General features: G+C 46.8%; 1 protein-coding gene across 1 annotated transcript in view; it reads left to right on the plus strand.

Annotated features, from left to right (window-relative positions):
- rev3l (REV3 like, DNA directed polymerase zeta catalytic subunit) overlaps positions 1–20,374 on the plus strand; it is a 223,002-nt gene that overhangs the window by 182,380 nt on the left and 20,248 nt on the right. Inside the window, exons 22-25 of the mRNA XM_055631707.1 lie at positions 584–725; positions 4,131–4,375; positions 9,996–10,104; positions 16,472–16,678. Of these exons, the coding sequence (XP_055487682.1) occupies positions 584–725; positions 4,131–4,375; positions 9,996–10,104; positions 16,472–16,678 (703 nt within the window). The remainder of the gene's footprint in view (positions 1–583; positions 726–4,130; positions 4,376–9,995; positions 10,105–16,471; positions 16,679–20,374) is intronic.

Below are 20,374 nucleotides of genomic sequence, written 5' to 3' on the forward strand. Positions count from 1 at the left end.
ACGTTTAAGAAACAGTTAGACAGGTATATGGATAGGACAGGTTTGGAGGAATATGGGCCAAAAGAGGGCAGGTGGGACTCGTAGCTGAGAAATGTTGGCCGGTGTGGACAAGTTCAGTCGAATGGCCTGTTTCCATGCTATGTAACTCTATGACTAAGTGGTCCATATCCCTCAATTTCCTGCGCATATGTTTCTGTGTAAATGCCTCTTAAATGTTGCTGTTGTATCTGATTCTGTCACTTCCCTTGGCAGCATGTTCCCGTGATCTACCACTATGTTTAAAAAAAACTAGCCACATATTTCCCTTTAAATATTTCCTCTCTCACCTTAAATCTGTCCCATCTTGTATTTGACATGTCAAAGAAAGGCACTAAATGTCTTTAGCCCCTATAGTTTATTGTCACGTGTACCGAGGTCCAAAGACGTACAGGTTTGTAGGTTAATCGGCTTCGGTGAAGATTGTAAATTGTCCCTAGTGTGTGTAGGATGGTGTCCTGGTCGGCGCCGACTTGTTGGGCCGCAGGACCTGTTTCCGCGCTGTATCTCTAAACTAAACGGTAATTCCATTTCTGATCTGTCACAGGTGGAAGATGATTGATCACTATGTGTGCCGTGTGCATGGGAATCTGAAGTTACTGGAGCAGTTGGATATGATCGGAAGGACGAGTGAACTGGCACGGCTCTTTGGCATCCTATTCTACCATGTGCTGACCAGAGGCTCACAGGTTCATGCTTACCTTTCACATTCTGCCACGGAAGGCTCTGGAGGCCCTCAATGGATATCTTTAAAGCAGAGATAGATAGATTCTTGATTAGGACGGGTGTCAGGGGTTATAGGGAGAAGGCAGGAGAATGGGGTTGAGAGGGAAATATAGATCAGCCATGATTGATTGAATGGCCTATTTCTGTTCTTATCACTTATTCTTTGCCTGCAGCAAAAACTCTTAGATTTATAGACAATAGACAATAGGTGCAGCACTGCCATTCAATGTGATCGTGGCTGATCATCCACAATCAGTACCCCGTTCCTGCCATCTCCCCATACCCCCTGACTCCGCTATCTTTAAGAGCCCTATCTAGCTCTCTCTTGAAAGTATCCAGAGAACATGCCTCCACCACCCTCAGAGGCAGAGAATTCCACAGACTCACCACTCTCTGTGAGAAAAAGCATTTCCTCGTCTCCGTTCTAAATGGCTCACCCCTTATTCTTAAACGGTGGCCCCTGGTTCTGGACTCCCCCAACATCGAGAACATGTTTCCTGCCTCTTGTGTGTCCAAACCCTTAATAACCTTACATGTTTCAAGATTATATATTATTTGGAAATTCATTCTTCATCCACAAAGGGTCTGAAAATGGTGAGAAAGGATCGAGTCACAGCATGGAAATAGGCCTTCGGCCCAACTTGCTCAACACCGGCCAACATGCCCCATCTACCTTAGTCCCACCTGCCTGCAATTGGCCCATATCCCCCTAAACTGGTCCTTGCATCAAAAGATGTTCAAGTAATGTTTACTTTATTGACACATGTACCAAGGTACAGTGAAAAGCTTTAGTGTGCTATCCAATCAGCGGAAAGACTGTACATGATTATAATCGAGCCATTCACAGTGTACAGATACCCGATAAAGGGAATAACGTTTACTGCGAGGTAAAGTCCGATTAAATATAGTCCAAGGGTCTTCAGTGAGATAGATAGGAGCTCAGGACCGCTCTTTAATTGGTGATAGGATGGTTCAGTTGCCTGGTAACAGCTGGTAAAAAAACTGATCACGATAGCGATCCTGGGGATAAAGTTGCACTGGGCTGCACAGTGGCACAGCTGGTAGAGTTGCTGCCTTACGGTGCCAGACACTGGTTCAATCCTGACTACAGGTACTGTCTATGAGGAGTTTGCACGTTCTCCCTGTGACTGTGTGGGTTTTCTCCGGGTTCTCTGGTTTCCTCCCACATCCCACAGATATGTGGGTTTGTAGGTTATTTGGCCTTTGTAAATTGTCCCCATCAAACTAGTGTGATCGCTAGTCGGCGTGGATTCGGTGGGCCGAAGGGCCTTTTTCCGTGCTGTATCTCCAAACTAAACTGGAGCACCTGTTGGAAACCCACGCTGTCACTGGGGGAACGTGCAAACTCCACAGTGACAGCGTCCAAGGTCAGGGTCAGTATAAAATCATGAGGGGAACAGATAGGAAGAATGTGCTAAGACGTTTCTCTAGGGTTGAGGGAATCGAGAACTAGAGGACATAGAGTTAAGATGATTGGGGAACGATTTAATAGGAAGCTGAGGGTCAACTTTAGTCAGAGGGTGGAATTCTTTGCCACAGACGGCTGTGGAGGCCAAATCAATGGATATTTTTTAAGGCAGATAGATTCTTGCTTAGTATGGGTGTCAGGGGTTATGGGGAGAAGGCAGGAGAATGGGGTTAAGGGGGAGAGATAGATCAGCCATGGTTGAATGGTGGTTGACTAGGTTGGCCGAATGGCCTAATTCTGCTCCTATCACATGTCCTTATGTTGAACTCATCCCTGCGACGTTTGCCTTGCGCCAATTTCTAACTAATTTGATTATCATTATGAGTTTTTCATAAAGTACAGGAAGTAGATTTTAATCTGAGTAAACGCATAGGCTGATAAACACTGAATGTTGAGTGCATAATGTTTACTTTTACTTATTAAAAGAACGGTTAAAGCACTAACTTATCTTCCACCCTGTTGAACTTTTCCCCAATTTAAACACTGCTAGATTTGGATCTACATGAAACACAAAGTGTGCCTGATAATTGCATGGAGAATAATTGTACTCTGGCTGAAATGTTGTTATTCTGTTAGCTCGTCATTATGTTTAACAATATTTGATTAACAAAAACTGTTCTCGGATTGATATTTCATATCTGCATCTGTAGGATAACTGCAGAACTCTATTTTAACGTGCAGGAAGGAACTGCAGATGCTAGTTTACACCGACGATAGGCACAAAATGCGGGAGTGACTCTCTTTGTCACTCTAGCATTTTGCTGGAAGAATAAGGAGTAAGCCATTTAGAACGGAGACGAGGAAATACTTTTTCCCCACACAGAGCGTCAATATTCAATCAATATCAATCAATATTTATTACATGTCATTTATTACATGTCGTTTCCACAACCATACAAGCAATCCTACAGACAATTTCCTACAGACATACACACAGTTCAATTTACAGAAACATCCATCACAGTGAACCCACTGTGATGGAAGGCAAAGTCTTTTCAAAGTGGCGAGTCTGTGGAATTCTCTGCCTCAGAGGGCGGTGGAGGCAGGTTCTCTGGATACTTTCAAGAGAGAGCTTGATAGGGCTCTTAAAGATAGCGGAGTCAGGGGATATGGGGAGAAGGCAGGAATGGGGTACTGATTGGGGAAGATCAGCCATGATCACATTGAATGGCGGTGCTGGCTCGAAGGGCCGAATGGCCTCCTCCTGCACTTATTGTCGATTGACTCAGCGGGACAGACAGCATCTCTGGGAAGCAGTAAAGTTTTGGGTCAAAACCCTTCTTCAAAACTCCATTTATACCAAGCTATAGGAAAAGGAGACATTAAATAGACCCTTAAGTGTCAGGCAGCACAGAAACAAGCCCTTTGGCCTAACTTGCCCAAGCAGACCAACATGCCCCATCTACGCTCCACTCCGTTGACAAAGAGCAATGTCCACGGTGGGATGGAGGTAACTCTTGAGGAATTAGACAGAAAGGATAAACAGGAAAGCTGTGAGGAGAGTTTGACAAGATTGTTTGACATGGAATTAGCTTTGACATGAACATGTTTAAGAAGGAACTGCAGATGCTGGAAAATCGAAGGTAGCCAAAAGTGCTGGAGAAATTCAGCGGGTGCAGCAGCATCTATGGAGCAAAGGAATAGGTGACGTTTCGGGCCGAAACCTGAAGGTTGGAAGCCGGGTCTCTGGCGCTGTGAGGCAGCAACACTACCGCTGTGCCGCCCTGTATGTTTTTGGAGTGTGGGAGGAAACCTACGAGGTGACCGGGGTAAAAGTGCAAACTCCACACGGACAGCACCCTTGGTCCGGATCAAAGCCGGGTCTCTGTAAGGCAGCACAACTGTGTAGCCGTTGACTAACATGTTCCTGTTTTCACAGTATCGTGTGGAGTCGATGATGTTGCGTTTTGCCAAACCATTGAACTACATCGCAGTCACCCCCAGCGCCAAGCAGCGATCCCGCATGAGAGCTCCCCAGTGCATTCCTCTCGTGATGGAGCCCGAGTCACGCTTCTACAGCAACTCTGTCCTGGTCTTGGACTTCCAGTCCCTCTACCCCTCTATCATCATAGCGTACAACTATTGTTACTCCACATGCCTGGGCAACACTGACTACCTTGGGAAGTAAGACATTTTGCTGCTAATGATGTGGCCATCTGTGCTGTTTGTTGGGACCCACTATATCGGGGTTGGAGAAAATGTACATGTAGAAGAATCCTGAGCAAATAGCAAGTCGACCCCCATTATGTGGTGCCTATTGCATACCTTGGCATGCAAGCAAAGAATTTCACTGCATTATTCATGCATTCATTCATTCAAGTGCTGGAGGTACTCAGCGGTTGAATAGTCAGAATAGTACTTTATTAGCCAAGTATGTTTTGCAACATACGAGGAATTTCATTTGCCAAGTCAGTCACACAAATAAAAAGCAACGGAACACCCAAAACACATTTTAACATGAACATCCACCACAGCGACTCCTCCACATTCCTCACTGTGATGGAAGGCGAAATAAAGTTCAAGTCCCTTCCCTTTGCTCTCCTGCGGCCGGGGGCCTCGAGCCTCCGTTGACAGGACGACGGCGGCGTTTGGGCTCTCCGCGTCGAGGCAATCAGCCCCTGCGTCGAACCTCGCGTCGGGGCTGGCCGAACCTTCCGCGACGTTGGAGCTCCCGACACGGCCTCTCCCGAGACTGCGAGCTCTTGATGGTAAGTCCGCAGGCTGCGGTGGGAGCGATCCCAGGCAAGGGATCCGCTCCGATGTTAAGTCCACAACAGTCCAAGGAGGCCTCCAGATCCATCGATCGAAGGCCACAGAGCACCCGGAGAATGCGATGCAAAAATCAATCGCATCTCCGGCAAAAGTTTCCCCGAATCCCCTCCCTCTCCCCCTCCCCTCACATAAGACAAACCGGAGAACATTAAAACAAACTTTTAACAAACACTAAAAATTTTGTGCATCTGTATCGAGTTTGCACTTTCTCCCCGTGACTGCGTGGGCTTTCTCCAGTTGCTCCGGATTCCTCCCACATCCCAGAGATGTGCAGGTTTGTAGGTTAATTGGCTTCTGTAAATTGACCCTAATGTGTAGGATAGAACTAGTTTACGGATGATCATGGTCAGCGTGGACTGGGTGGGCCGAATGGCCTGTTTCCACCTTGTATCTCTAAATACATTAAACTGATCCACTGAGTTTCCCCCGGCACTTTTGTCTTTTGTAATGGAATTGGATTGAGCTTGGTTTAAATAAGACCTTTGAATCAGACCAAAATGTATCTTGCCCCACATTGAATTCTCCGACAGCTAGCTGTAGACTTGCCTTCTGTTAAATAATTTATTAACTTGGCAGACTGCAGAACAAGAGCACATTTTGTATTCTGGTCAGGAGTTCTACTCTTTGAAACAACCACTACAATGAAGTAATGGAGGGAAAAAAATCACCTTGCGTGAGTGAGCTTTGCTGAGCGTCTGAAGGATGTCACTAGATTGGAACGGTGCAGAAGGCATTCACCAGGATGTTACCTGGGCTTGTGTAGGAGGGAACTGTAGACGCTGGTTTACACCGAAGATAGACGCAAAATGCTGGAGTAACTCAGCGGGACAGGCAGCATCTCTGGAGAGAAGGGATGTGTGATGTTTCGGGGCAAGTCTGAAGAAGGGTCTCGACCCGAAATGTCACCCATTCAATAGACAATAGGTGCACGAGTAGGCCATTCGGCCCTTCCAGCCAGCACCGCCATTCAATGTGATCAGGGCTGATCATCCCCAATCAGTACCCCGTTCCTGCCTTCTCCCCATATCCCTGACTATTTTTAAGAGCTCTATCTAGCACTCTTTTGAAAGCATCCAGAGAACCTGCCTCCACCGCCCTCTGAAGCAGAGAATTCCCACTCTGTGAGAAAAAAGTGTTTCCTCGTCTCCGTTCTAAATGGCTTACTCCTTATTCTTAAATTCCTTCTATCTAGAGATGCTGCCTGTCCCGCTGAGTTACTCAGGCATTTTGTGTCTATCTCCGGCGTTACCTGGGCTTGCGAGCTTGAGTGATAGGCTGGGACGTAGGGGGCTGAGGGGTGACCTTATTGAGGGGTACAAGATCATGAGGGACATGGATAAACTGAACGCTCACATTTTTTTTCCCAGGGTAGAGGATTCTAAAACTAGAGGGTACAGGCATAAAATGAAACGGGAGAGATTTAAAAGAGACCTCGGGGGAGGGAGGGGGCAATATTGTCACTCGGAGGGAAGTCCGTATCTGGAACGAACTGCCAGAGAAAGCTATAGAAGTGGACACAATTACAAGTTTTAAAAGCCACTGAGATATATATATGGAGCGGCAAAGTTGGTAGGGCTTTAGGTCAATAGCAGGTAAATAGTAATCCTGTTTGCAAACTTGGTTGGCATGGACAAGGTGGGCCGAAGGGGCTGATTCTATACTGCACAGGTTCACTGAGTCAATGACTCTAAGATCATTGTGCATTGTATGGTGTGGTCCAGGGCCAGAGGCCATAGGCTTAGAATACAAGGTTGGACCTTTCGGAAGGAGATGAGGAGGAATTTCTTTAGTCAGAGGGTGGTGAATCTGTGGCATTCTACGACGAATATTGACAGATTTCATGATTAGTATGAGTGTCAGAGGTTATGGGGATAAGGCAGGAGAATGGGGTTAGGAGGGAGAGATAGATCAGCCATGAATGAACGGTGGAGTAATGGGCTAAATGGCCTCATTTTTCTCCTATCACTTATGAACTAATGTGAACTGTGAACCCTCTCAGACATTGTGCAGCAACAGTTGGCCAAAATAGCAAGATTACTCCAGTTTTAAACTATTTAAGAAATATTCTCAAGTCAGGCAGCCTTGTGTCGCAGCTGGCAGAGTTGCTGCTTCACAGGGCCAGAGACACAGGTTCTATCCTGTCCTCGGATATTGTCTGTGTGCAGTTGTCACCTTCTCCCTGTGCTCGCGTGGGTTTCTTCCGGGTGTTCCGGTTTCCTCCCACATTCCAAAGACACGTGAGTTTGTAGGTTAATTGGCATCTAAATTTTTCACCCAGTGTGTGTGTGTGTGTGGGGGGTTGAGAAAATGGGGTTACATTGATCTAGTGTGAACGGGTGATCGATGGTCGGTGTGGACAAGGTGGGCCAAAGACCCTGTTTCCATGTTATATCTCTAAAACTAAACTGACAATAGGTTAATGGATATTATTGAGGTGGCAATTGACGGGTTTTTGATTAGTACCGATGTCGGGTCCTGGGGGAGAAGGCAGGAGAATGAAGATGAGCGGGAAAAGCAGATCAGCCATTATTGGAAGTAGACTCGATGGGCTGAATAGCCTCATTCTGCTCCTAGAAGGGTTTGGACACGCTAGAGGCAGGAAACATGTTCCCGATGTTGGGGAGTCCAGAACCAGGGGCCACACGCAGTTTAAGAATAAGGGGTAAGCCATTTAGAACGGAGACGAGGAAACACTTTTTCTCACTGGGAGTGGTGAGTCTGTGGAATTCTCTGCCTCAGAGGGCGGTGGAGGCCGGTTCCCTGGATACTTTCAAGAGAGAGCTAGATAGGGCTCTTAAGTTCCGGTGGGCGGCGTGACTCACGTCGCAGCGGCCTCTGCAGTCCGTCTGTCTTTTTGTTATTTTTTGTCCCGTTTTAATGTAGTTTTTATTTTTTTGATGGGGTATGTGTGTGTGTGTGTGTGTGTGTGTGTGTGTGTGTGGGGGGGGGGGTGGGGGGGGAAACTTTTAACATTTTTCCCCTGCACGGAGAACCCGACCTTTCCCTGTCGGGTCTCCGTTGTCGTTGGGGCTGCAACGTGGAGCGGCCTCCAGCAGGAACGTCCTGGGGCTCCAGTCACGGAGCTGCGGAGCTACTCACCATCACGGAGCTGGCCGAGTCCGGAGCGGGAGGAGCGGTGGTGGCGCGCTGCTGTGACCCGACCCTCGGAGATTCGGAGGCTCCAACCGCAGGTCTGGTGGACAGTGATATCGGGAGCCCGCGGGTCCCTGCTGGGAGACCGCTTTTCGGGGCTTCCACAACGGCGACTTCACCCGCCTGAGTAGCGGGGTCGAGGATGATCTGGAGCGGGGCCTTACATCATCGCCCGGCGTGGCTTCAACGGCTGCGGGACTTTGCCAGCGCCCGCCCGGGGCTCCAACAACAAGACCCGGAGCGCGGCCTTGCATCACCGGGCGCGGCGTTAATGGCCGCGGGACAATTGTTATCGCCCGCCGGGGGCTTTGACTCTGACATCGGGGGGGGGGGAGGGGAGTGCAGGGGAGAGATACGTTTTTTTTGCCTTCCATCACAGCGAGGTGGAGATGCATTGGGGGTTCAGTATTAATGTGGATAGAGAACTGGCTGGCAAACAGGAAGCAAAGAGTAGGAGTAAACGGGTCCTTTTCACAATGGCAGGCAGTGACTAGTGGGGTACCGCAAGGCTCAGTATTGGGACCCCAGCTTTTTACAATATATATTAATGATCTGGATGAGGGAATTGAAGGCAATATCTCCAAGTTTGCGGATGACACTAAGCTGGGGGGCAGTGTTAGGTGTGAGGAGGATGCTAGGAGACTGCAAGGTGACTTGGATAGGCTGGGTGAGAGGGCAAATGTTTGCCAGATGCAGTATAATGTGGATAAATGTGAGGTTATCCATTTTGGTGGAAAAAACGGGAAAGCAGATTATTATCTAAATGGTGGCCGATTGGGAAAGGGAGAGATACAGCGAGACCTGGGTGTCATGGTACACCAGTCATTGAAGGTAGGCATGCAGGTGCAGCAGGCAGTAAAGAAAGCAAATGGTATGTTGGCTTTCATAGCAAGAGGATTTGAGTATAGGAGCAGGGAGGTTCTACTGCAGTTGTACAGGGTCTTGGTGAGACCACACCTGGAGTATTGCGTGCAGTTTTGGTCTCCAAATCTGAGGAAGGACATTATTGCCATAGAGGGAGTGCAGAGAAGGTTCACCAGACTGATTCCTGGGATGTCAGGACTGTCTTATGAAGAAAGACTGGATAGACTTGGTTTATACTCTAGAATTTAGGAGATTGAGAGGGGATCTTATAGAAACTTACAAAATTCTTAAGGGGTTGGACAGGCTAGATGCAGGAAGATTGTTCCCGATGTTGGGGAAGTCCAGGACAAGGGGTCACAGCTTAAGGATAAGGGGGAAATCCTTTAGAACCGAGATGAGGAGAACTTTTTTCACACAGAGAGTGGTGAATTTATGGAATTCCTGCCACAGAGGGCAGTGGAGGCCAAATCACTGGATGGATTTAAGAGAGAGTTAGATAGGGCTTGTGAAGTCCAGGGATATGGGGATAAGGCAGGAACGGGTTATTGATTGGGGACGATCAGCCATGATCACAATGAATGGCGGTGCTGGCTCGAAGGGCCGAATGGCCTCCTCCTGCACCTAGTTTCTATGTTTCTATGCGCTGTGATGGATGTCTGTGTAAATTGTGTTGTGTCTTGGGTCTTTTTTTTTTCTTGTATGTATGACTGCAGAAACAACTTTTCACTTAAGCCTCTATGAGGTTCAAGTGACAAATAAATTGTATTGTATTGTATTGTAAAGATAGCGGAGCCAGGGGATATGGGGAGAAGGCAGGAACGGGGTAGTGATTGGGGATGATCACATTGAAAGGCAGTGCTGGCTCGAAGGGCTCGTGCACCTATAGTCTATTGTCTATAACTCATGAACTTAAACATCGTGGATGAGAAAATAATGTTTTTTATATCTTTAACAGAGAAGAAGAGTTTAAATTTGGCTGCACTTCCCAGAGAGTGCCTTCAGACTTGCTTCACCAACTCTGGACTGATATCACCATCTCCCCAAATGGAGTGGCCTTTATTAAGGTAGGAATTACACTTCTCTTATGGGGACTGTTATTAAAACTAAAACCAGCGGAAGGGTATTTTTAATTATTCGCCAGTATTTGAATTCTACTTACTCCTTCATTGGGAAAGGTGTTATAAAAGAATTTGACAGCTACAAGGAAATGAAGCCAAATTGTCTCGCACCTCCTGTTTACATCTCTGGATAGTTTTCCAACCATCTGCCTGTCAAAACCCCCCTCACCAGTGTTCACCTATTACCTCATAGAGTCATACAGTGCGCAAACAGACCCTTCAGCCCAACTTGTCCATGCTGACCAACATGCCCCATCTGCACTAGCCCCATCTACTCTAGTCCCATCTACACTAGTCCTACCTACCTGCGTATGGTCCATATCCATGTAAACCTGTCCTATCCATGTACATGTCCAAAAGTCTGTTCAATGTTGTAATAATCCCAGCCTCAACTCCCTCCGCTGGCAGCTTACTTCATACACCCACCACCGTCTGTTGAAAAAGTTGCCTTGCTTTGTCCTGCCCCTCTGCCTCAGAGGGCGGTGGAGGCCGGTTCTCTGGATACGTTCAACAGAGAGCTAGATAGGGCTCTAAAAGATAGTGGAGTCAAGGGATATGATGAGAAGGCAGGAACGGGGTACTGATTGCGGATGATCAGCCATGATCACATTGAATGGCGGTGCTGGTTCGAAGGGCCGAATGGCCTACTCCTGCGCCTATTGTCCTCTCTTCCAGTTTTCCCCCCACCCACAAAAAATTGAAAGTTAGCCTACGTAAATGTAGAAACTCAACAACATGGGACCCACCCCGAACATGGCCATGTTCCCCACAGATGCTGTCTGACCCGCTGAGTTACTCCAGCACTCTGTGAAACGTCACCTATCCATGTTCTCCACAGATGCTGCCTGACCCGCTGAGTTACTCCAGCACTCTGTGAAACGTCACCTATCCATGTTCTCCACAGATGCTGCCTGACCCGCTGAGTTACTCCAGCAGTCTGTGAAACGTCACCTATCCATGTTCTCCACAGATGCTGCCTGACCCGCTGAGTTACTCCAGCACTCTGTGAAACGTCACCTATCCATGTTCTCCACAGATGCTGCCTGACCCGCTGAGTTACTCCAGCACTCTGTGAAACGTCACCTATCCATGTTCTCCACAGATGTTGCCTGATAGCGGAGTCAGGGGATATGGGGAGAAGGCAGGAACGGGGTACTGATTGGGGATGATCAGCCATGATCACATTGAATGGTGGTGCTGGCTCCAAGGGCAGAACAATAATAATAATAACACATTTTATTTATGGGTGCCTTTCAAGAGTCTCAAGGACACCTTACAAAAATTTAGCAGGTAGAGGAAAATCATGTAAGGGGAATGAAATAAATAGTAGAGACATGACTAGTACACAAAGTAAAGACAGAATTCAATACAAAACACAATATGAGGCAATTAATGCACAGATGAAAAGGGAGGGGGACGTGGGGCTAAGGATAGGCAGAGGTGAAGAGATGGGTCTTCAGGCGGGACTGGAAGATGGTGAGGGACACGGAATTGCGGATCAGTTGGGGGAGGGAGTTCCATAGCCTGGGAGCTGCCCTGGAGAAGGCTCTGTCCCCAAAACTGCGGAGGTTGGACTTGTGGATGGAGTGGAGACCGGCTGATGTGGATCTGAGGGACCGTGAGGGTTGGTAGGGGGAGAGGAGGTCAGTGAGATATGGGGGGGGGCAGATGGTGGAGGGCTTTGTAGGTGAGGATCAGGATTTTGTAGGTGATCCGGTGGGAGATGGGAAGCCAGTGAAGTTGTTTGAGGACTGGAGTGATGTGATGCCAGGGTTTGGTGTGGGTGATGAGTCGGGCGGCTGCGTTCTGGACCAGTTGGAGTCGGTTGATGTAGGTGGAGCTGATGCCAAGGAGAAGTGAGTTGCAGTAGTCCAGTCGGGAGGAGATGAAGGCATGGATGAGTCTTTCAGCAGCGGGAGGTGTGAGAGAGGGTCTGAGTTTGGCGATGTTGCGGAGATGAAAGAAGGAGGTTTTAATGACATGACGGATGTGAGGCTCAAGGGAGAGGGTGGAATCAAAGATCACGCCAAGAATGGCCTACTCCTGCACCTATTGTCTATCCTATATCTGTACACTGGGCGGCTCGATTGTAATCATGTCTTTCTGCTGACTGGTTTGCACGCAACAAAAGCTTTTCACTGTACAGTAACTCAGTACACGTGACAATAAACTAAACTAAAGCTGAATCAAAATATAGCCATTGACAACTTTACGCAGCTCCAAATATTGATGTCCACCTTGTTTCTCGAGGTGGCCTATTTCCCTCCAAATGCTCTTTTGATTTTTCTCCTCAACAGTCTTATTAAAAGCTCTGGATTCTCCCCAATCTTCTAGCTTTCCCAATTTCCTTTAGTAACTTCCTGCATCTGTTATACTCCATCGATTTCCAATGTTGGGCGAGTCCAGAAACAGGGGCCACAATCTTAGAATAAAAGGGAGGCCATTTAAGACTGAGGTGAGAAAAAACGTTTTCACCCAGAGAGTTGTGAATTTGTGGAATTCCCTGCCACAGAGGGCAGTGGAGGCCAAGTCACTGGATGGATTTAAGAGAGAGTTAAAGCCCTGTCCCACGATACGAGTTCATTCAAGAGCTCTCCCGTGTTTAAAAAAAATCAAACTCGTGGTAAGCACGTAGAATGAACGTAGCGGGTACGTCGGAGCTCGGGGACGTCTCTTAGCGGCTCGTAACGCTAACGGCAGGTACTCGGGAAGACTCGCTAACGGCAGGTAAGCTCGGGAAGACTCGTGAAGATTTTTCAACCTGTTAAAAAATGTCCACGAGAGCCCCGAGTACCAACGAGCGGCCATTACCGTAAATCTCCGAGTTCGAATCAGGGCAAACTTGTGAGAGCTCTTTGAATGAACTCGTACAGTGGGACAGGGCTTTTAGATAGAGCCCTAGGGGCTGGTGGAATCAAGGGATATGGGGAGATGGCAGGCACGGGTTATTGATTGGGGACGATCAGCCGTGATCACAATGAATGGCGCTGCTGGCTCGAAGGGCCAAATGGCCTCATCCTGCACCTATTTTCTATGTTTCTATTTTGTACCTGACCCATAGCACCTTTCCCTTTCTGACCCGAGCCTCCATATTTCTTGTCATCCAGGGTTCCTTGCTCCAGTGAACCTTGCCCTTCAGTTTAACAGCAAAACGGAGACCTTGAACTCTCGATATTTTGTTTTTTAATAGCCTCCCATTTGGCAGATGTTCATTTGTCCCCAAACAACTTACTCCAATCAACTTTCGCCAGCTCTTGTCTAATACCTGCAGATTTGGCCGAGCCTCAATTTAGAACTTTAATTAGTGGACCAAGTTTTTAAGTTTAGTTTGGAGAGACAGCGCAGCATCAAGCCCTTCGGCCCATCAACTCCACGCCCACCAGAGATCCACTCACTCTAACGCTATCCTATACACACTGGGGACAATTTACATTTATACCAAAGCCAATTAGCCTACAAACCTGTACGTCTTTGGAGTGTCGGAGGAAACCTGAGATCCCGGAGAAAACATGCACAGTCACAGAGAGAATGTGCAAACTCCGTACAGACAGCACCCCTAGTTAGGATGGAACCCGAGTCTCTGGTGCTGTGAGGCAGCAACTCCAAAAGGTCTGTCCTTTTTCATAGGTGTTTTAATACTGTGGTTATCAGTACCAGAGTACTCCAGTGAATCGGCCTCCACTGCCTTCTGTGGCAGAGAATTCCACAGATTCACAACTCTCTGGGTGAAAACGTTTTTCCCCATCTCAGTCCAAAATGGCCTACCCCTTATTCTTAAACTGTGTGGCCCCTGGTTCTGGATTCCCCCAACATCGGGAACATTTTTCCTGCATCTTGCCTGTCCAGTCCTTTAAGAATTTTATGTTTCAATAAGATCCCCTCTCATCCTTCTAAATTTCAGTGAATACAAACCCAGTCAACCCATTCTTTCCTCATATGTCAGTCCCGCGGGAATTAACCTGGTGAACCTTCGCTGTACTCCCTCAATAACAATAACGTCCTTCCTCAAATTAGGAGACAAAAATTGCACACAATACTCCAGGTGCGGTCTCACCAGGGCCCTGTACAACTGCAGTAGGATCTTGTTCCTAAACTCAAATCCTCTCGCAATGAAGGCCAACATGTCATTAGCTTTCTTCACTGCCTGCTGTGCCTGCATGCTTACTTTCAGTGCGTGATGTACAAGCACACCCAGGTCACGTTTCACCTCCCCTTTTTCCTAATCTGACACAATTCAGATACATCAGTCTGAAGAAGGGTCTCGACCCGAAACGTCACCTTTTCCTTCTCTCCAGAGATGCTGCCTGTCCCATTGAGTTCTTGCCACCAAAGTGGATAACCTCACATTTATCCACATGATACTGCATATGCCATGAATCTGCCCACTCACCCAACCTGTCCAAGTCACCCAGCAGCCTCATAGCATCCTCATCGCAGCTCACACTGCCACCCAGCTTTGTGTCATTCGCAAACTTGGAGATGTTACATTTAATTCCCTCATCTAAATCGCTAATATATATTGTAAACAACTGGGGTCCCAGCATTGAGCCATGTGGCACCCCACTAGTCACTGCCTGCCATTCTGAAAAGGACCCGTTAATCCCTACTCTTTGCTTCCTGTCTGCCAACCAATTGTCTATCAATGACAATACCCTACCCCCAATACCATGTGCTCTAATTTTGCCCACTCTTGTGTGGGACCTTGTCAAAAGCTTTTTGAAAATCCACATCCAATGGCTCTCCCTTATCCATTCTACTTGTTACATCCTCAAAAATTCCAGATTAGTCAAGCATGATTTCCCTTTGATAGTGGTGTAAAAATGATGTGGGATAGATAGATAATAGACAATAGCTGTAGAAGTAGGCCATTTGGCCCTTCGAGCCAGCACCGCCATTCAATGTGATCATGGCTGATCATCCCCAATCAGTACCCCGTTCCTGCCTTCTCCCCATATCCCCTGACTGCTATTTTTAAGAGCCCTATCTAGCTCTCTCTTGAAAGCATCTAGAGAACCTGCCTCCACCACCCTCTGAGGCGGAGAATTCCACAGACTCACCACTCTCTGTGAGAAAAAGTGTTTCCTCGTCTCCGTTCTAAATGGCTTACCCCTTATTCTTAAACTGTGGCCCCTGGTTCTGGACTCCCCCAACATCGGGAACATGTTTCCTGCCTCTAGGGTGTCCAAACCCTTAGCAATCTTATATGTTTCAATGAGATAGGGTGAATGCATAGGGTCGTTTACCAAGAGTAGGGGAATCGAGAACCAGAGAACATGGCTATAAAGTTGAGAGAGAAAAGATTTATTAGGAACTTGAGGAGCAACGTTTTCACGCAGAGGGTGGTGGGTATATAGAGCGAGCTGCCAGAGGAGGTAGTTGAAGCAGGGACTATAACATTTAAGACTCTTAGACAGGTACATGGATAGGAAAGATTTAGAGGGATATGGACAGGTGGGGCAACTGTAGATGGGTCATCTTAGTTTAGTTTAGATTAGAGATACAGCATGGAATCAGGCCCTTCGGCCCACTGGGTCTGCGCCAACCAGCGATCCCCGCACATTGACACTATCCTACACACACTCGGGACATTTTTTTAAACATTTACCAAGCCAATTAACATACATACTTGTACGTCTTTAGAGTATGGGAGGAAACCGAAGACCTCGGACGAAACCCATGCAGGTCACGGGGAGAAGGTACAAACTCCGTAGTCGGGATTGAACCCGGGTCTCTGGCGCTGCATTCGCTGTAAGGCAGCAACTCTACCACTGCGCCATCATGCAGTCCCTTGGTTGGCGTGGACTAGCTGGGCCGAAGGGCCTGTGTTTGTGCTGCATGTCTCTGTGAGTCTCCCTAACGGAGCCTCTATATATCGCGTTACAAAACACACTAAACAAACAATTTTCAGCATTTTCTGATCTTATGTTTGGTACATTAGTGTAGCAAGAAAGTTGTGATACAGCATGGAAACAGGCCCTTCAGCCCAACTTGTCCACACTGACCATCATGTCCCACCTCAAGTCAAGAGAGTTTATTGTCATGTGTCCCAGATAGGTCAATGAAATTCTTGCTTTGCATCAGCACAATGGAATATAGCAGGCATGAATACAGAACGTATCATATCAGTGTGCCTGCGTTTAGCCCATATCCCTATCAACCTGTACCTGTCTAATTGCTTTTTTTCAACTCTGCGATAGTCCCTGCCTCAATGACCTCCTCCGTCCGGTTGTTTGAATATTTGGGAGTGAACATTTTTCTGGAGGTTTTCGTTTTGATCATTTGTTCTAACGTGTTGCCGTCATTGCTGTTGCAGCCCTCTGTGCGGAAAGGTGTGTTACCACGAATGCTGGCTGAGATACTGAAGACCCGGATCATGGTGAAACAGACCATGAAAGACAACAAGAAGGACAAAGCACTGACAAAGTTGCTCCACGCTCGACAGATGGGTCTCAAGCTGATTGCCAACTTCACCTACGGATACACAGCTGCCAGCTACTCTGGAAGAATGCCTTGTGTTGAGGTACCGAAACACACACTTTAAAATGTAAATTCTTTCATTTGCACGTGCCAGCTGCCTTGTATTTTTTAAAATGAATCAAAAATTAATCAGTTAGGGTGGCGCAGCGGTAGAATTGCTGCCTTACAATAGGCAGGAGTTGGCCATTCGGCCCTTTGAGCCAGCACCGCCATTCAATGTGATCATGGCTGATCATCCCCAATCAGTACCCCGTTCCTGCCTTCTCCCCATATCCCCTGACTACGCGATCTTTAAGAGCCCTTACAGCACTTTCGGCGCCAGAGACTCGGGTTCGATCCCAAATAGGGGTGCTGTCTGTACGGAGTTTGTACGTTCTCCCGTGAATACAAGCCTAGTCTAATCTAAAGATGTAATTGCTGCGCATTTGGAAAGCAATGGTAGGATCGGTCAAAGTCAGCATGGATTTATGAAGGGGAAATCATGCTTGACTAATCTTCTGGAATTTTTTGAGGATGTAACAAGTAGAATGGATAAGGGAGAGCCAATGGATGTGGTGTATCTGGACTTTCAAAAAGCCTTTGTCAAGGTCCACACAAGAGATTAGTGTGCAAAATTAGTGTACATGGTATTGGGGGTAGGGTATTGACATGGATAGAGAACTGCTTGGCAGACAGAAAGACAGGCAGCATCTCTGGAGAGAAGGAAAAGGTTACCGTTAGAAGTTTGATCTTTATTTTATGAGAAGTTGCAGTGAGGGATTATGTGAAGAAGCCCGCCAGTCCGCATGCGCGTCAATCTTCAAAGTAGCTGTATGAAACCACAGAATAGTTGCTGACCTAAGCTATTGAAAGATTGAAGGCTAGAACTACCGAATGATCTTTATGAGACTAGGGTTGAGAGTGGAGGGCACGTAATCCCTCCCTGATCTCTGCTCTGGTGGGTATGCTGTCAACCTCAAATGTACGCAATCCTGCTTATTTGCTTATGAGATTATTTCTATAACAAGCTACCCTAATAGAAACATAGAAACATAGAAATTAGGTGCAGGAGTAGGCCATTCGGCCCTTCGAGCCTGCACCGCCATTCAATATGATCATGGCTGATCATCCAACTCAGTATCCCGTACCTGCCTTCTCGCCATACCCTCTGATCCCTTAGCCACAAGGGCCACATCTAACTCCCTCTTAAATATAGCCAATGAACTGGCCTCAACTACCCTCTGTGGCAGAGAGTTCCAGACATTCACCACTCTCTGTGTGAAAAAAGTTCTTCTCATCTCGGTTTTAAAGGATTCCCCCTTATCCTTAAGCTGTGACCCCTTGTCCTGGACTTCCCCAACATCATGAACAATCTTCCTGCATCTAGCCTGTCCAACCCCTTAAGAATTTTTTAAGTTTCTATAAGATCCCCTCTCAATCTCCTAAATTCTAGAGAGTATATGACATCCCTGATCCAGCTGTGGTGGGTATGCTGTCAACCCAGGAATCAGTCTACAAACCTGCTCATTTGCTTATCCCTCTGTGGCTATAACAATGTACCCTTCTATGTCAGTATGACGTGGAGACTAGGCCAGAACTGTACGCAATATCCAGGCTGTCTCACCAAGACCTTTATGCTGCAGAGATCCTCCTGCTATAAGCACAATCTTTTGCAATGAAAGATACTGGTACCATTCGCTTTCTTTTACTGCCTGCTGCACCTGCATGCCTATGACTGGTATACTGGTATACCATGACACCCAGGTCTCGCTGCATCTCCCCTTTATTATCGTGGTCAATTTAGATAATAGACACTGCTGTTAACGTTTTTGCCATAAAATGTGAAGAACTCATCAGTTATGTCCCACATTATACTGCATCTGCCAGAAATGATAAAGCAGCACTCACCCAGCAATGTCAAGTGTGCTGTGCAGTCTCCTAGCATCCTCTTTCACAGATAACACTGCCACACCAACCTTAGTGTCATCCGCAAGAATTGGAGATATTGCCTTCAATTCCCTCATCCAGAGATTAACTATATATTGTAAATAGCTGTGTACCCAGCACTGAACGAAATGCAGTACCCCATCTCCCTGGAAGAGCGACATAGAATATGATTTCAATAATGATAAATCTATTACATGCATACAGTCATAGTGAGAGATCCTGGGGGCTAAGGCTGTGTCGGGGGGGGGGGGAGGGGGGCTGCTGATTGGCATAATCATCTTAAGATACTGGTCCCATTAGGAAAATGGTGAGGAATATTTGCATTACAATTTACTGATGTACATCGTACATTACAATGAGTGTAGGCTATTAGAGTGGTCAAATAAAAGACACCCTGTATAACGTTAGAGAATAGTGGGTGAATAACTAATCATTTAAGTCCCACTAATGGTATTAAGGATAATGGGGAAATCCTTTAAAACCGTGATGAGAAGAACTTTTTTCACACAGAGAGTGGTGAATCTCTGGAACTCTCTGCCACAGAGGGTAGTCGAGGCCAGTTCATTGGCTATATTTAATAGGGTTAGATGTGGCCCTTGCTGGCTAAGGGGTGCAGGGGTATGGAGAGAAGGCAGTTCACCAGGATACTGAGTTGGATGACAGATGGACCTTATTGAATGGCGGTGCAGGCTCGAAGGGCCGAACTGTGAGCTACTTCTTGACCAGAGTTTCTATGTTTGTGGGTCCTAGAAGGCATCGGAGACAATCCCCAGTCAATTGTGCTGTCCGTTCCACCTCCTCTAGGCTCAAACTGGAAGTGTGCGTGCACCCCTTACTTCCGTATAGTTTAATTGACTCACATATGTTGTTCACAAGGTTCTCATACAATCGTGCAGAGCTAGCTGCCCGAGAAGACAGGCTGTCCCAGCCGTCACACGTGAATGAGTAAATAAGAGTTGCTTCAGCCGCCTACCATGGCGTGGTTGAATAGGCAAATTGGCACTGTTAAATTTCATGTTGCCTCATTTGTAATATCGCAAAAGATATCTACCGACAACTCATAAGTTTTATCATTTGCAATTTTGCATAATACCTAAAACTCGATGACATAATGCCTATTAATCTGAGAAGGGCAGCATAGGCTTTCACCACTAGCTTTGTTATTAAACAGCAGAATCTGTGCCTATGTGTATAGATATGACAGATTATGCAACTACAAGATCGATTCCCTGAGTCAGTTAAATTGCAGACACCCAATCATCCATCTTAGACTGGGTAAGTAAACCCACAATTTGATTAGCCTAATGCTAACCGATTCGGCCTGCACCATATTTCTGTAATCTTAAGAAATATACCCCTCTAGTCCTTGGCCAGACCACTCACCCTCGGATGATTTGTCACTGATTGCCCTCGGAACTGATGTACCTCTATTGATCTATAAGGACATTCTTGCCATAGAGGGAGTACAGAGAAGGTTCACCAGACTGATTCCTGGGATGTCAGGACTTTCATATGAAGAACGAATGGATAGACTCGGTTTGTACTCGCTAGAATTTAGAAGATTGAGGGGGGATCTTATTGAAACTTACAAAATTCTTAAAGGGTTGGACAGGCTGGATGCAGGAAGATTGTTCCCGATGTTGGGGAAGTCCAAAATAAGGGGTCACAGTTTAAGGATAAAGGGGAAACCTTTTAGGACTGAGATGAGAAAAACATTTTTTTACACAGAGTGGTAAATCTCTGGAATTCTCTGCCACAGAATGTAGTTGAGGCCAGTTCATTGGCTATATTTAAGATGGAGTTAGATGTGGCC

Source organism: Leucoraja erinacea, unplaced genomic scaffold, assembly GCF_028641065.1.
Source record: "Leucoraja erinacea ecotype New England unplaced genomic scaffold, Leri_hhj_1 Leri_87S, whole genome shotgun sequence".
Classification (NCBI taxonomy): Eukaryota; Metazoa; Chordata; class Chondrichthyes; order Rajiformes; family Rajidae; genus Leucoraja; species Leucoraja erinaceus.